At 44.9% G+C, this 17,380-nt stretch overlaps 4 protein-coding genes across 4 annotated transcripts; all 4 read left to right on the top strand.

The window, feature by feature from the left end:
• Window positions 1–7,894: 7,894 nt before the first annotated feature.
• Window positions 7,895–8,339, top strand: PAAG_11474 (hypothetical protein; the record flags this gene model as incomplete). Its single annotated transcript, XM_015847119.1, has 2 exons — window positions 7,895–8,107; window positions 8,301–8,339. 2 exons carry the CDS (start codon window positions 7,895–7,897, stop codon window positions 8,337–8,339), a joined length of 252 nt encoding a protein of 83 aa, XP_015703251.1.
• A 437-nt stretch (window positions 8,340–8,776) lies between these two features.
• PAAG_02350 (salicylate hydroxylase) lies at window positions 8,777–10,183 on the top strand (the record flags this gene model as incomplete). The annotated part of the gene is made up of 2 exons (XM_002795598.1): window positions 8,777–9,763; window positions 9,851–10,183. 2 exons carry the CDS (start codon window positions 8,777–8,779, stop codon window positions 10,181–10,183), a joined length of 1,320 nt encoding a protein of 439 aa, XP_002795644.1.
• A 2,266-nt stretch (window positions 10,184–12,449) lies between these two features.
• PAAG_02349 (hypothetical protein) lies at window positions 12,450–13,066 on the top strand (the record flags this gene model as incomplete). Its single annotated transcript, XM_015844612.1, has 2 exons — window positions 12,450–12,582; window positions 12,810–13,066. The coding sequence occupies 2 exons, from the start codon at window positions 12,450–12,452 to the stop codon at window positions 13,064–13,066; spliced, it is 390 nt and encodes a 129-aa protein (XP_015701660.1).
• A 2,601-nt stretch (window positions 13,067–15,667) lies between these two features.
• PAAG_02348 (hypothetical protein) lies at window positions 15,668–17,083 on the top strand (the record flags this gene model as incomplete). Its single annotated transcript, XM_002795596.2, has 5 exons — window positions 15,668–15,755; window positions 15,862–15,970; window positions 16,158–16,340; window positions 16,648–16,822; window positions 16,886–17,083. 5 exons carry the CDS (start codon window positions 15,668–15,670, stop codon window positions 17,081–17,083), a joined length of 753 nt encoding a protein of 250 aa, XP_002795642.2.
• Between the last annotated feature and the right edge of the window lie 297 nt (window positions 17,084–17,380).

Raw genomic sequence — 17,380 nt, 5'->3', positions numbered from 1 at the left:
AATGGGGGTTCGGAGATGGAGATGGAGATGGAGATGGAGATGAAATGATGCAGGTGAATGGAGAATGAAGAATGGACGGAGCAATTTAATTATTTAGGGCGACTTTGGCTGGAGGTGGGGATGGATTGGCGGCTACAGTGGGCGGTGGGCGGTGGGCGGTGGGCACTGACACAATGGGCAGTGGATAGTGGAGAATGGGCACTGAGGAATGGAAAATCATCACTATCATTTAGTTAAAGGGGGCAGATCATCAACCTCAAATGAATGAATGGAATGTGAATTGGGACTTGAAATATTGAATATCACTCAATAACTGTCTAACCGTCTTTTTACACTTCTTTTGACACGACAGATGACAAGGATCCTCAGGTAACTGCTATTGACAATATTGATATTTTACTGCTTTGGCTTTGGACATCCATGGTTGAAGATGGAGCCGAGGTAGTAGTTAGGCATGGATGTGCAAGGTTACCCTCTGTCACTTGAGTTTTACTTGAGTTTTACTTGAGTTTGCACCACTTTTGTCACTTGTCCTGGGGTACCATAACCCACTTGAAGAAGTATCCTGACATTTGAAATGCTCTAATTCCACCACTTCCTCCAACCACTATTCTTCATTATCTTATTCTCTGCTTCATATATATATAATAAAGTCCCTTCAATCCACGAATCCAACCAGCCATACGGAGTACAAATACCCCCAACTCCCCCGCTGTGATTGATCCTCCTTTCCCTCCCGTCACAAACCCCCTGCGATCCATTCCCACCAAACGATCTTCAGCGATTCGTGGCTCTCATCGGCGCCATCACAATGGCTAAAATGAAGACCACAGTTTGCAAGTTGCTGGCTTGAGCCCTTCAATCCTTTTCAAAACCTTTCCCCATCCTCAAAAATGTGAATAATGGCCCGTCCACCAACCCTGTACTCCGCAGTCTGCATGGTCCTTCAACCTGCCTCCATTGAATCCAAACCAATCCTATGGCGTTGCAGAATTGACCGCTCCTAATGCAGACACGCTCTTTAGGCCATAAGCCAAAGGGTGCTAACTAACTTTTAACTATACTAGCCTCTGTTTCTTGAACCCGCATATCCCTGCTATCGTCTATCCTGTCGCTATCTGATAAGAGGGTGATGTTTACGAAAACTTCCCCTCAAGGCGCTACCAAGAAGTCGATGGTCGAAAAGGAGAAATCCTGGATATCTAAAAGAAAACCACACCAATGGCACCACTGTCAGCTTTCCCTCCTTAGTCCAAGGTGCCATTGTTGTTCCAAACCCAACTTCGAAGTGGAGACTGGCTCTTAATTTGTCCATTGCTTCTCCTGAGCTCCTCTCCGATCACTCCCAAAGGTTTTTGGTGGATAAACCTAAAAAAGGAGGTCATCCTTTTGACGAACCATCTTTATACATTAGATGCTATTTTCCGCTCATATATCTTGCTGGTCTATTTTCCTAATTTGCACCAGCATCCTTGATGGAATGATAATGTCAACTGTCATCCAAAAAATTAAAAAAAAATTAAAAAAAATAAAAAAAAAGTGTCGAGTTCAGGCCAGCGGAAGGGCTAGCTAAGTCAACACGAACAGTGTTACATCCAAACGCGGACAAAAGACGGCTTTCTAGTTGCTCTGTTTATCTGGTTCCTGATTTCCAAAAGTCCTGTCTTGTTGACCAATTAGCATTTTGCTAAAGAGGCACCTGTGTGCTTCAAAGGAGGAATCCTGGGAGCAGGCAAACTCAATATGTATTATGCACCCTTTTCTTCAACAAGTTTGGCAACCCCTTTCTTCTTTTTCATGGGAGCACCGTTGGTGCTTGCACTCGCGCTCGCTGGCCGGGGCAAGTTACGGATTTTGGTTAACCGTCGGCGATAATAATGAATATCATTAAAAAGAGGCCTGGCAAAGGGGAAAAAGTCCCACTTAAGAGCAGTTACAATATTCAACATGGAAAAGTTTGTGAAGGTGAAAAAATACTTTATGTAGCCGCCTTTCACAAGGGCACCGTCAATGCTTATGATCATTCGTCAATTACAGACATCCATGCATCCATCAACTCTGCTGAATCATTGGGAAGAAAAAGACATGCGGTTCGCTGGCCCATGTGTGTCTGTCAAAAGTCTCGAAGCGCCAACGCTGTCCCCTCCCTCCACCCTTCAACCTACCTCAACATGATTAACATCCCGGAGATGTCTGCACATGGAATACACGCAATCGAAATCGGCGTTATTGCCAGTCATGACAATTGGATACGTCTTAGAACACAGGTTAGGTTACAAAAATAAAATAAAAGGCAAAACATGGCTTAAGGCATCGTGATCGAACGAACCAGCCCTGGAGGACAGCCTTGCGACCTAATTATAGGCTTCTATGACAGGATTCACAAGATTGGCGGAGTAATTTTCTGTCAGAACTTTCCCAGTTACCTTGCTTTTTACATGCCTCAATTTATTTTTCATTTTATTATTATTATTATTATTATTTTCTTAGTTGACAATTTTACCCCGCGAAACTTGATGCTGGAATCCGCCGGGTCTCGCCATCTCAATGGTCTAGCACTATTTTAGATCAACCACAGTTTGATTCGATTATCAATCTAATGACACCAATACCAGGGACTCATAAAGCAATATCGACTACTAAATCATCAAAAAGGAAAGAATAGAGAGGGGACAAGAAGAACGAAGGTTATATCCAACAATTTGATCACTTTCTTTGTCAGACTGTCACTGTCAGACATGCGATTCTGAACATTGTTACAGCATCACGACAGTCCTCGATGAAAGAGAAGCAGACATCCCATCTGGAATGCCCACAATCTTCGTCCTGCGAAACCCACATCGCCTGTCAGTCACCTGATTTAGTTACTCAATGAGGGGCGGAAATTTCGTCTGATTGGACATGTTGCCTTCTCTTGCATGGGAATTCAAAACATAGCATCAATCATGAGCCCTAGAAGCTTTGGCTAGGGATAATTGGATTCTATGTGCAGGACAAGCAAAAATCCCCTCGATGCAAGCAAAGCGTTTCGCAAATTGCCAATGATGCCAACGACTTGATCGGAATTAACAGGTCCAAACTGTCTATTTGCTTCCGTTGTTTTGTGAGAGCTGCTTGGGATTTTGAGAAATCCACAGGGCTTGATGAAGGCCTCTTCATACAATGGCCCAAACCCTTGACTTAGCTAGTACCAGGTCTCCGGAATAAGTTGTCCATACTGGCTAGCTTGATGCAATCCAAGGTAGAGCGGATGGATTACCACCAATCACCCGTCAGCCTTGAGTATCGAAGACAGACTTTCAACCCCTTTTCTTTCCTGGTTCTTGTTACCTCATCTCAAAACTATAGTTAGAGTTGGCTGATTATTTAAGAAAATCTCATTCCCTTTCCCCTTCTCTCTAATTTGGGTTAATCAGACCATCCAAGCAGGTGCAGATTTAGGCACAGATTTCCCAGTGTCCCTCTTCAGTTGGATTTGGGGTTTTATGATACTACCTTGGGCTCAATCTCTAGCTGGGGGACAGGCAGTGTCTCAACTTCTTCCTGGCCTATCATACGTCCCCTGAGATCATCTTCCATTATCAGCTGTGCTGAGCAGCATATATGGCACTCCCTCGGTTTCCCCCGCCGCTCCTTGAAATAAACAGAGTGGCATCTAGAGTTGATTTTGGAATGATGTCAGGGACGATAGTGTCATATTCCTTTTCGAAATTTTCAGCACAGACTTTGCGCGTCCGTGTAATATGTTCAAACGCCGTTATTCCCGAGATCGGGTTGCATCCATCTCGGGAATACGCCCGGAACTACGTCACGTTTTGAATGCGAAAACCACCCTTGTGGGACAGGGACAAGGCGGTGGGTCACTTATGAGAAACCATGCATACACTACATGTAGGCATATCATATAAATCACACATGGGGTTGTGGTTGAACAATTATGCTCTGTAATGATCCATCAGTACATGGAAACCTCACTATCCAGACTTCTGGTTATACATTTAATGAACAGCTTGCATATCAGAACCCAGATACAATTTCGCATTTATTACAGCGTCCTCCTGCTGGCTATTATATCAAGGGTCCTTCCAGTAATCTCTGATAATCCCCTGCTATCACCGAGCAGCCATGACATGAACGAATGATACCAACACCCAATCTTTGTCGTCGTTCCACATCCGTCGATGTAACACCTTATTTTTCAGAAAGGTAGTGCACCAGCATATGAAATAGAACCAATATCGAATATTCCACATCACACACGCCTTTTTTTCCTGTGGCCGTTTTAAAATAGGAAGCCGAAAAACAAAAGGAGGGGGGGGGAGGGGGGGGAAACCCAATATCCTGTTCGCAGAAACCATTCGAATGTCGAAAAGAGGCGGCAGAGGTATACATCCCCTTTTCCATCACACGCTATTTAAACATGGTTCCCACCCTTGCAGTTGTCTTACTACATTCATGCCACATGTGCACCTTTCTCTGATTTATAGATATAGCAACGGTGATCTATCGGATCCCTCTCTTGCCTCGTGCTTGCGTGTGTGCGGAGTAAACCGACAAAAAAAGTAAAATAAAATAAAATAAAATAAAATAAAAGGGCTGAAGTGGGATGAATTTGTAAAAACAGAAAAGAAAGAGGTGCGGACGTCTGGAATGCGAGAAGAAACCGTAGTTCATTTTCATCAATTCGCAGATCCCTTACCCTCTTCTCCCACTCTCCCACTCTCCCCCCTGCCTATAAGGTTCGAACGTCCTGGAAATAACAGTGATACAGAACATCAAATTGGCAGCTCTGTTGTTTGGTAGGCAGCATGTAGCATGTCTACGTTATGGATGTCATTTTTGAATGATGTATTCTGCATCCGCCCTCTTTACCTCAAGTTGCATCCGTATATCTGTATATTGAATCCATCCTCGATCCAACCCCTCTGGCAGAATCTCGATCGAACAAAGATAACTACCATGCTGATTAACTACCTTAGACACGACATATATCACACTACATACATGGGATCGAGATTGGATCTTGATTGAAATGATACCTAGAGTATAGTGAGTTGGTTAGTCAAGCGGAGAATCAATGATCCGGCCCAGCAAATTTAGCTCGCGAATCACCCGCTTATCCTTAACTAAGAGGTACATTCGTTGTAAGATCGCTATCAAGTTGGCATCGGGGACATAAGCTGATATCACCCGTGTAGTTTTGGATTGATATTAATTCACTATGGTAGTTATATTGCTAATGCGGTGGTTAAACAGTTAGCCCTGCTTGCTCCTCTCCTTTCTTCTCTTAAATTGATGTTGATGACAAGTGCCAAACCCTGTTAACTAGGGCAAAGGTAGCCACAAAACTCTAACTATCCTTCCTGAGGAGCAGTAACTAACGTAATCAATCACCTAGCGAGACAGATCACCTACCGAGACAGGTCTCACTACGCGACGCGTTCAACTACTCAATTGATCAAAATGTCAGCAACCAAAGATGACAATCCTTCATACAAGGAAGGAAGACTTATTCTAGCCATTGAAGCAATTAAAAAAGGTCAAATTTCTAGTTCTAGAGTTGCTGCCAGATTGTACAATATCTCTCATTTCACTCTTTGCCATCGACTTCATGGCCGTACAACGCGAGAGAACTCTCAGTTAAGAAATCGAAAATTGACCTCTATTGAGGAATTATCTCTTGTTCAGTGGATAATCTCCATGGATGAATGTGGCCAGCCCCCCTGAGTGAGCACCGTATGAGAAACAGCCAACCTCCTTCTTGCCAATCGAGACAACTCTACAAACTCAGAAACTGTTGGTAAATGCTGGGTTAAACGATTTATTGACCGCCATCCTGAGTTAAAAACTCAATTCTCTCAATCGTACGACCATCAATGAGCCCTATGTGAAGACCCTAAGATTATTCAAGAATGGTTCAAGCTCGTACGGAACACTATCCAGAAATATGGCATCATACAAGAGGATATATACAACTTTGATGAGACTGGGTTTCAGATGGGAGTTATTGGAACAGCCAAGGTGATTACTGGGTCAGAGAAGACTTTCCGTCCGAAGCTTGTACAGCCTGGGAATACAGAATGGGTCACTATTGTTGAGGGTGTCAATTCAACTGGCTGGTCACTGCCTCCAATGATTATCCTCAAGGGGAAGTTGCACCAAGCTTCTTGGTTTGAGAATGGGCTACCATACGACTGGAGGATTGAAACCAGTGAAAATGGATGGACAACTGATAAGCTGGGATTGATCTGGCTTAAAGAGATGTTCAATAAACATACCCAAGCTCGTACGATCGGCCAATATCGACTCTTGATCCTGGATGGACATGGCAGCCATAATGGGCCTGAATTTGATCAGTTTTGCACTCAGAACTTGATCATTCCCCTCTACATGCCAGCTCATTCTTCTCATCTCTTGCAGCCTTTGGATGTTGCCTGTTTCTCCCCCTTGAAGCAAGCATACAGGAAAGAGGTTGAGAAGAGAATGGGACTTGGCATCAATCACATTGATAAGGATGAGTTCTTGACCATCTATCCTTCTGTTTGTACAGCAGCTCTGAGTGAAAAGAATGTTCAGAGTGGATTTAAAGCTACAGGACTAGCTCTGTACGATCCAGAGCAGGTTCTTTCCTGCCTTAATACCCAGATGCATACGCCAACACCCCCAGGAACCTCACATAGTTCCCAGGCCTCCTGGGCCACTGCCACACCCCATAATGTATGACAACTGGAGCTCCAGAGTGAGAAAATCAAGAAATATCTCAAGCGTTGTACGCAGAGCCCACCCAGTCCAACCAATCAAGCTCTGGAACAGCTAGTCAAGGGATGTCAGATGGCCATGCATAGTGCTACCATTCTGGCAGTAGAAAACAAGGCGTTAAAGGCTGCAAATGCTAAACAAAAGAGAAAACGTGAGAGACATCATACGTACATAAGCCAGGGAGAGGGATTGACTGTCCAAGAAGGGGTAGATCGCGTACGAAGACACAATGAAGTGGAAAAAGGGGTGGTAGAGCAGTCTGGTGAGTGATCACAAAAGTGAGCAGCACCACAGTGCAGTGGATGTGGCATTATAGGACATACTATTCATACATGCTCCCAGCGTACGGGGAATAATTTTTAATGTAATTAGCTGGTTTTACTATTTAGTTGTGGTGATATTCAACTACAAAGATGTTGGATGGTGGAGGCCTGTCTCGGTAGGTGATCTGTCTCGCTAGGTGATTGATTACGTTAGTTAGTTAACAATGACGTAAGCTGTATACATTTCCCTTCCTGACAAAATTCGCTGGCCCTCTGAGACTCTTGAGGTGAAGCGTCTTGATATCCTTATGTGTGGTTGGCATCAACGTTTTCTAAACAAAGACAATGACAATGAGGATCGTTCTCCTTAGTTGGCAGCTAGCTAGTTAGTTAGCCCGGACGGATGCGATACTCTATGAATGGCGCGGGAAGAGCGGGGCAGCAGCAGCCCCCAGAATCTACATGTCTAGACGACTACCTTCGACTCAAGGAGGTCTTGATCATCCAGGGATATGTGACGCCCTTCCAAATAGCTTCTTGGGCCTGTGCCCCATGTGCGAACAGAGGGCCAGACGACCCCGCCCAAAGAGCATCGCGTCTGCCAGCAAACGGCGACGCCTCTCTTCACAGTCAAGACAATGAACAGCATCCCTTCGTTGTTAAGAGGCGTAGCGTTGTTTTGAACAGATCTTTCATTCCACCCACATGGCCTCCGGCGGGACCATATGCATTAGATGTGATTGCCCCAGAAGATAACTAGTTACATGTGGCATCCTGCTTATTTCAACTCTGTGGCACGGCGTGCCCATGAAGGGAACGGTCTCAAACACGGCATGTGCAAAACGAAAAAGCGGAGGAAACCTTATTAGTCAATGCAGAAGAAAATATTTCGATCAAGGGAGGCGTTGAGCAAGTGTGCTGTCGAAGATAGTGTATCGGGAATGGTTCCAGACGGGGACTTCAAAATAGCCTCGGAAAATACGATCTCGAATCCGCTCCGGCGCTCTCACCCACTGTTGCAAGTGGGCTTGAGTTTCATGCCAACCATACCAATGCTTTTCTTCGTTTCCGGCATTTCAGCTTCGGTATGACGTCTGACGCTCCACTAAGAAAAAATTATCACATGGGCCCTGCAGCTTGTCTCCGGTACATAATTAATTAGCTTTGCAACTCTGCTTTGAAGCGGTGTGCTGTTGTATTTTCTGGTTGGGCTTTTGCTTTATTTCATTTTCCCAAATCCTTTCAAACTTTGGGTCCCTACCACTATTATTAATTTAGCTTATGCACAAAAAACATCTAGATCGGAAAAGCGTTTAAATATGGGATAACGGACTGGCTGGCTCTTATTGTTTGCCAATTTGCCTTCTGCTTCCAATAGTCCAATTCATACATATATACACCTTTGTTGGACCCCAAATCGGGTGGATGTGGAGTATAAGAAAGACAGAGATTTTTCCTCAGCCAAAGTTTGACATGTTCAGAGAATTATTTTCAACTCTTTTAAATGTCATCGATTTGCTTTTACCTTTGAAGATTCAAGTTCCCCCGTTCTCCTTCAATCCGTTTTACCATCATCCTAACCTCCCAGTTCCCTTTTGATCTCAATCGTTCTCTCACATGTTCTTTTTGCCAGAGTGGGCATACATGTCTTCATGTATAATTTATAATTCTTATTTATCGGTCTAGATATCTGCCTTTGTGGTTTTCCCGAACCTTTTTGACTGCTCACATACATGACGAGGAAATCAATTCCCATGGCTACCCACCCATTCACAATTCTCATCCTTGGGGGCGGCATTGCAGGCGTTGCCGCTGCTCTTGCGCTCTCCCAAAAACTCACGCCCCTGGTCCCCGAACTAAAAATCTCCGTCTATGAACTCCGCGATATCCCGTCAACTTCTGGCGGCGCAATCAACCTCACTCCCGTCGCCCATAGACATCTCGATCAATTAGGTGTGCTGGATGAGCTTCACAAAATGGGCCCCGAAGGCGGCATTGAAGTAGACGAGATAGAAGTCTTCTCCTCGCAAAGCGGCAGAAAAATGGGGGGGGTCGATTTTGCGGGCAAGGATGGCAAGGGATACGGCGGGTACAAGGGTCGTCGGCTCATGCGCATCTGTCTTCAGCTCGCCATGATGGCCGCCCTCTCGAAACTAGAGAATGTGGAGATGGTGTTCGGCAAAAAGGTGGTGGGGGGCATCGAGACTGAAAAGCGCGTGACTATTTATTTCGAGGACGGCACTTTTGCGAGGGGGGACCTGGCATTGGGCTGTGACGGTGTGCATTCGGCTACGAGGATGAAAATCGTTGATCCCGAGAGGCGGTCGGAATATACGGGTATTTCGTTCATTCAGGCTACTATGAAAGCGGACACAATACGGTCACCCACGCACTTTAAGGTTACCGCTCTAAATAGATCGAGACATGGGGCTTTGATGACAACCTATTGCGATGCTAATAAGGAAGATATCTTTGTGGCGGCATTGGCAGAAGTTGACGAGGATCGGTTGACCTCTGAGATCTGCAAATATCAGGCAGCGGAGTCGTGGAAGACAAAAACCACTGCAATTATGATTCTGAGGGAAGATATTCGGAATCGTTTTGGAAACTCGGGAATTCCGTGCGTTCGGGAGATTGCAGACAAGTGCTGGGACTGGTTCCTATATCCAGTGTATCAAATACGTCCTGGAGGGAAATGGCATACGGCTAGGATTATGTTATTAGGGGATGCTGCCCACGCTGTACGTATTCATGTTCCCCCCCCTTTGTACAAAATTCTCTGTGCAGCGTGCTCTCAAACTAACTGGGATAATTTTATCTTTTCACAGATGCCCCCTAAGGACGAATCAGCCGCTTATGCCCTGGACGATGCCATTCTCTTCGCCCGAGTCCTGGCTCTATACATCAACGAACCTTCCTTTGAAGCCTTCAACGTCTATGAATCCCTCCGTCGCAAAATCATCGACGATGCGTATAAATCTGCCTCTGAAAACTGGTCCCATAACAAAGACAGTAGCCGTTTTGCGAACAAAGTCGAGGAATGGCTCACACCCTGGAATTTGATGCGGGAGAAAAAGAAGAATGCGACAGCGTGGATGTTTGATGCCATGACTGTGGATATTCCGGTCCCGAGGAGGTCATTTCGGTCTGTGACCCAATGATCCGATGGTATCGCGAAGAAAAGGGTGAAGGAATTAGTATGGGACCTTCCGTTTTAATAGTATGGCTTTTGTATATTCCCACTCCGTTTTTCATTTTTGTTGAGGTCTGTTATTTTGCATATAGGCGATAACAGTTGGTCAGGGATACGTCGTTCGTTGCATGGGCCTAGTCACTGATAAAACTCGTTTGCTTTTATGGATTTCCCCGCCCACCTATCCTTCTACTTGACATAATAATGTACTATATAGATTTGACTTTTCCAATACTTCTCACCCGCCAACCCCTCCTCCCCGCCTCCCCCCCTTTTTTTATTTAGAAGGTTATAGTTAAGGAGTGCTCAAATGGGTTTACTTTGCCCTCTTACGATTTATTGTTCTGTGCACTTCTAAATTCATGTGTACATACTTGTGTTGTCAGATTTATGTTCTGTTAGTAAAGAAGACATGAACACCTTCTATCACAGATCCAGAAACTTGAGCTTTACAGTTGTTTGAGAGTTTGTAACTGATATTATGGGGTTGGGGGGAAATTGTTGAAATCTTAATCCGTTGAATATCTTCCATGTACGTACATATACATGGAGCTGTATATACATGACTGCCTGGAGGTATACCATAAGAGCAGGAGAGAACCCGCATGTTATGATCACTTTTAACGGGCATCCCCGAACAAGAAGACAAAGGACAAAAGTGTCAAGGGGAAAAAAAACGATACAGCCGTTTATAAGCAATAATACTTGGGGAAGTATAGATGGGTTCAGAAACACGACAACCAAAGAAAGCGAGAAATATATTTCCTTTTCTATTTCCTTTTTAACTCCACAGCGCAAATTTCTGCATAGCAATTAACTACCTAGCAAAAAAAACACAAAAGAAGAGATATGGCGCGCAAATATTGAACAAGAACGGGAAAATTAGTTTCCATTCCTGGCTCCTGATAAAGCATTATGCGAATTGACATATCTCATTGACAGGTCTTGGTTATTGGAACGTCAAACTCATCCGTCCAAAGCAATGTAGGTACTGCCAGGTCTGATGTACGGCAAGCGTTGCTTTCGCACAAGTCTCCTATCGAAAGGACTCACTTACGTATAAGCAAGTCAGGACATCGAGATCCTGCGACCAGCGATTCTATGGCCTAGAATTGGCATTGATACATCACCACGGTTTAGCAAGGACACCAAACTAACGTATTTCATCTGCCGAGCCACGCCATTCCCCGCCTTGACAAAGCGGTGCTCCCCATTATAATGCAGGATAGACGCTCAGGATTTCAACTGCAAGGAAAGATTGAATAAAAAAGGGGGCATGATGAAACTAGATCTCCAACTGGGATTACGAAGAACTAGTCCTCCATAACCTACTTGGCAACAGGATATACCTAGAAGGTGTCCTCCTGGTATCCATTGGAAGACCAGTGCGGACTGGTGTTCTTGAAGGTCGAGAAGGGAAGAAAAGAGAGGAAGAGGCAGCCAAAAAAAAATAAATAAATAAAATAAAATAAAATAAAATAAAAATTGAAAATAAAAATAAAAATGCAAAGCTGAGAAGAAAAAAGAAGCAAGCAAATGAACGATGATAGACCTTTCTGCGACATTCTATTCTTGTCCCGGGTTCTGGGGAGGACTTGATTCTCCTGGAAATTATCGAAAATGCTTTGCAAGGATGCATTCATTACCTTCAGCTTGCCTATCCCGGGGTGTTTGCCGCTTTTGCCTTAACTTTCCCGAAGCATGGGAGGTTGGATCAGTGAACAAGGATTAGGCATCATCCGCGGGAAGTGGTTCTGGGAGATGGTTGTATATGCATGAAACCCGACGGTTTGAGAGAAAAACACAGATTATCACTCGCTCCCTCAGCCGTTGCACTCCCTGTCTAGTGCCACAGCCTTGTCTCTATTTCGTTCTTCGGTCCTTCGAGACTCGACATTTACCAAACCCTCGTTCTCAAGGGGTTTGTGGGTTATTTGCGCTTTTCCCAATGCTGTTTGTTTGCCCGGCCAATGGGAATTTTCTGAAACAGAAAAAAGAAATAAGTCATGATTCTTGAAATATGGTGGAAGTTCGCGAGAGCAAAATCATTCGTCCCAGCATCTCGTCAGCACTCTAAGCGCACAAAAAAAAAAAAAAATAAATAAATAAAAAAAAGAAATAAAAAAAGAAATAAAATATAACATAATAATATAATATAATAAAATCGTCCGCAGCAAACACGTAGCTAACGTTAACTGAAACTAGGAGATCAGCACGGCAAAGGTCCCAAGACCATGGGACAGAACAGGCTTTTTTTCTGGACTGGTCGGTACCGAAATTCTCAAGGGACGACAAGGACGAAGAAGAAGTCGGGTTTGAAATCAAACCGCCGATACCTTCTCAGTTCGTTAGCCTTGCAGATGACTGGTAAACAGGAGATGGAACACCGAAAAATTGATTATGAATCATGATGCGTTCGTTGGGTTCGGCTTGGTATCTCCGACTACGGAATAGGTGCCTGGGCTTTTTCCCCACATTGCATTGAAAAGAGAGGGAGATCGGTGCACTCGAATCCTCCTCCACCTTTCAAGTGGATGGAAAGTTCGGGTTCAAACAAGAAAAAGAAAAAAAAAAAAGAAAAAAATATGACCCAGCAAATGCCGGTTCCGATGACCTTCACTTTTGCCGAGAATCCTTTTTACCAAGAAACGAAGCGGGACCCTCATGCATGCATGCTGTTATGCGTCTCCAAGACAAACATGAAGACGAGGAGCTTGCTTCAGGTTACCAAGTTTTCAGTTTTCTATTATTGTGGTTCAGCGGTCGATACCCAAGTCTGCAATGGGCGCTTCAGGTAAGCAACTGGGTAAAGCTCAGGTCCAGAGAATGGAAAAGGGACGCAGCCAACTGAAAGCAGAGAGGGAGGGGGGTTCTGGAAGTTCTCTATTATTCTACGTCTGTTTGTCTCGTTAAATCGGTAGTGAGTGATATATCTTTGAGAGTAAGGAGGGTGAGGACAAGTCAGCCCGAGTTAGCCCAAGTTGACGACGAATCGTTCTGTGGATGTTTAAACTACGTTTTGACTATGATTCTGTCAGGGGATAAAAAGAAATCATTGAACTTTGTTGATTTGTTGGAGAAAAATTACTAGCTTTTGTTGCCTTTCGCTTAACACTCTCCTTACTTTAAAAATAGTTTATCAGTTAATATGAGAAAAGCTTATATGAAATAAGACAGTTGAGATCAGAAATTCACAATAGTAATTGGTCCTCATCTCCCGCGGCAATGATTCATTCATTCATTCATTGTATGGTACATGGATATAGGGGGGGGGGGGGAGGTTTGGTCGTCATTGGACTTTTCTCATTCAGGGACCAGGGCGGAAGGATGTGACTAATGCGAACTGAAACATCAGGATTGCAGAATGGGGGAGGATTTGAACGGCTGTACTTTTCCCAAGGCACACTTTGAAAAACATACTTTCGTTGCACCTTTCGCACATGGCTAGTCTATTCGTTTCCGCAGAGTATTCCTTGATGTTCAATATTCTCCAAGACGCATTCGAGTCCTAGTGTTGAAGTAAAGCTCGGTTAACCATTTTAACTATTCCAGTCGCAAACATTCGTCTCCAGAAATGGAAAGGAAGAGTTTCCATCACAAAAACACCCGCACGCTCAAGTGTCACAAAATAGTTTCGCCGGTGCCGTGAGGTATTTCCAGGCCAGAGAGCCGGACAGCTCAAGGTAGTGAGTGCTATGGTTATGACAAGTTGCACGCCATATAAGTTCATTCTATGTTGCAGAAATCACGGTAAATTTCCTTAGTGAGCCTCTGGTTTCATCCGTTGAGCACCTCTTAGAGGCACCGTCGCGGTCTCCCGTCAGGATCCAAAGGGAGATGAGAGCCATAATCTTCATTCAAAGAGACATATCCATTCCATCCGATAAGGTTCTGGTGAGTGATTTTCGGAGGACACCGGCCACTGGAGGATCCAGATGAAGCACTCTTTCGATTTTCAGTTTTCAATTAACTTGATGTGTCCTGCCCAAGGATGAGCTACACCGGCCGTTCAGAGACAGTTTTCTTAACTCCAGCTATCATATCCAGCTCAGTTCCACCACTTCTTTACACCCGCCAAGTCCGTGCATAGATAGAATCCTATACTCGATATTCTGCTTTATGATCTACCGTTGAGGATCGGGAAACCGTGTGGACCATTTGATTCTGTTTCTGATTCCCATGGCTTTGTGGTTTGGGGATATTAAAGAACCACCCAAAGTTGCGACTCGTGACGATATACAGGAGGACTTTTTCTGGTAGCTACTGTATTCATTTCACCAGCGGATCTCTCTTTGGAAGAATTGCCGAGCTTTGGCCGCGAGTAAATAAAGCTTTACTAGAGTGGCTAGTTTCGTAAGTGATGAATTGATGAAGTGTCCAACTCAACAAAAGCATTTTGAGTTCGAACCTAGTTATGCCAGTGTCAGACGCCGAAATAGTCTGGGACAAGATTGGAATAATACCCACTTTCTGGCCCCAAATCGTTGGGGTTGCTTGGGTCGTCACTCCAGCGGTAACTTTTAAGTTACGGCATTTAGGGGTGGAGACGGGAACCAGATTGCACGTTCACTCTCACCTCCCCGTGCCATCAGATGTTTACAGAGAGGTTGCAGGAATTATATGGTAGATGAGAGCTGCATGTGATATATATACTTTCACCAAGAATTCTTTTTGTTGGACCTGAGAAATATGGAATCCATCCATCCATGGATGGCGTCTATTTTCACTGTAAGCATATATTTTTCTGCTCAATAGGTTCGTTCCCTGACTAAGAAATGCCTCTAGTGTAAGGATATGAGGCCGATTCTCATTTTCTCTTTAATTTTTCTTCCATTCTTTTCGTTTTTAAAAAGATTCATTTCATCGGTCAATAGGGCCAGAGATGATTGGCACTTCCGGAGCAACGACAGGACAATTGGTAACAGGGAAACCCGTTTGCAGCAGACACGGAAGGGTAGGGTAGCTGGCTACTTTGCGCCCTGCTCCTCGGTGGAGATTGTCCAAAGAGAGGTAGCGCGAACCGACGTCCCACCTGTCGGGAAAGGCTCATGATTCGTCCTCCGCACACTTTCTTCGTGCATATTATACACATATACATATATATACATATATATATATATATATTATTGAGGCAATGTTGTGGACAAGATGTGGTTATACAGCTGCTGCTGCATTCCAAGTATGGGGAGTGTGTTCTCACTTCCTTTCATTAGGGAGTAGGTAGTTTTCGGGTATTTTTGGGTACTTGGGTATTTGGATACAGAGTTGTCTCCAGAATACCCCGTAACGTATTGTTATTCGTGTATGAATACGTCATCTAAATACCCAATTGATTGGCTGATACATTCTTAATACCGCCAACAACGGCGTCTGATAGGGTAAGCCCCAGCCAAGAGAGCCCCTAAAAAGCAACGGCGGTATCTGATTTTGTTCCGCCTCTTTCTTGACTGCGATGAACGGTTACAGTTTGTGGCTTGAGAGGACTTGGCTCATCATGAAAATGTTCAGCGGCTGGCAGGGGGTTTGGCCAGCCAGCACAGGTGAGTTCTGAGAAGAGCTGGCATAGTTTTGCTCATGAGCTGCACATTTCAAGGATCTGTTTTTATGCATCCGGGTTAACTGGCAAAGTAGGCTGATGAACTGCAGTGGTAAGATCACAAGCAGGAGCAGTATTAAGTGGGGATCGATCACTCCGCGCAGCGTATTTTGCTCAGGCTGAGCATATCTCAGGCAACCTGCAACAGCCAAGTGCTGGGTAAACGGCTCATAGTCTGGAGACCAAGAGTCAGGAACAATCACTCCAGAAGGCACTTTATTATTCACCAACCAAAAAAGGGCCAATGCTGGACCTTTCGCATAGCCTGCCTTTCCCAACACCAGATATGCTTGGGCGAAGAGGAAACATAGCCTGGGAAATCTTAAGAGTTGATAAATACGACCAGGCGACCAAAGAAACCGCAGAGGGAATACCAGTTACAAGCCAAATGGCTGAATCAACAACGACTGCACCAGCACGAGACAGGAAAAGCCCTCAGGAGCCCTAGCTTTCAAGGCGTGCTAGGTAGCCCCAAGAGGCCCTATGTTGGATGGAGGAGAGCAAGCCAAGTGCTGAACCTAGATAGAGGGTGATTTGCCTGCCCGAACTGGAGCATCGCCAGACTGGAGCGAGAGGAGGCAGACATGACATGTCGAGTGACAGAATGTTACAACTCTTACTTTCGGTTTTTAACTGTTTCTCTTTCTCGGAGCAGTGTTGAGGAGTGTGTTGCTTCTGAGTGTTTGTAAAAATAACCATGGTGTGCCAGAGGACAGCCCCCTGCACAATCTATCGACCCGCTTGGAGGACTTGTTTGAGGTCGATTGGTCAAAGCTGCTGCGAATGATACCGCCCAGCAGTAGATGCAAATCCACAGATACATCATAAAGTTACAGATACATAGATACAGATACCGGGAGTCCCAAATACGCAGAGGCAAGCCGGGGCCCCTACTCGAAAGTGGAGCCTGGATTGGGTCCCCCGCGCTGTCAGTGGTGCCTTGGTGACAGAGCCCAGCGCCGTTGCAGCGAGCAGCAGAGACTTGCAGCGTGCATAGAAAACGGGGAGGAGGTATTGAAATAATAATAATAATAATAATAATACGATACCGCTATCCCGTCCCTACCCTTCCAGCGTCTCCACTCGCCTCTTTTCTCCTCTTTCTCGTTTCCTCATCTCCTGGCCCAATTCTCGCTTCTAATCTTGCTCTCCCACTTCGACTTCGTCAACCTCACCACCTCCATCACCCCCACGACCGACCTGGACATCCAGCTCGTCCTGGAGTTGGAGTCGCGCCACCCTCGCATCACCACTGTGAGGACTGCGTCATAACAGCTCCTCCGTGCTGTTGAGCCTGCGACGATTGGATCCCCATAACCCTACCAGCCCGCTAAATTTTGAGAATATCCGATTATTAGCATCTCCCTCGACTCATCACGCAAATATCAAGATATCTGGGCAAACTAAATGACACCAATCTACTCGAATCTACTTGACAAGGAATATCCTTGAGGCGTATTGATCATCCGTTTTAATCGTTTCTGTTCATCCGACCTGACCAACGGTTAGTCGCCACGCAAGCCCGTCGACTTCTGTGTTTTTATTATCCACCAATTCGCATTTTGATTC

The sequence above is a fragment of the Paracoccidioides lutzii genome (assembly GCF_000150705.2).
Source record: "Paracoccidioides lutzii Pb01 unplaced genomic scaffold supercont2.5, whole genome shotgun sequence".
Taxonomy (NCBI): domain Eukaryota; kingdom Fungi; phylum Ascomycota; class Eurotiomycetes; order Onygenales; family Ajellomycetaceae; genus Paracoccidioides; species Paracoccidioides lutzii.
The sequence above is the reverse complement of the archived record's forward strand: the minus strand, read 5'-3'. Positions and strand labels throughout refer to the sequence as shown.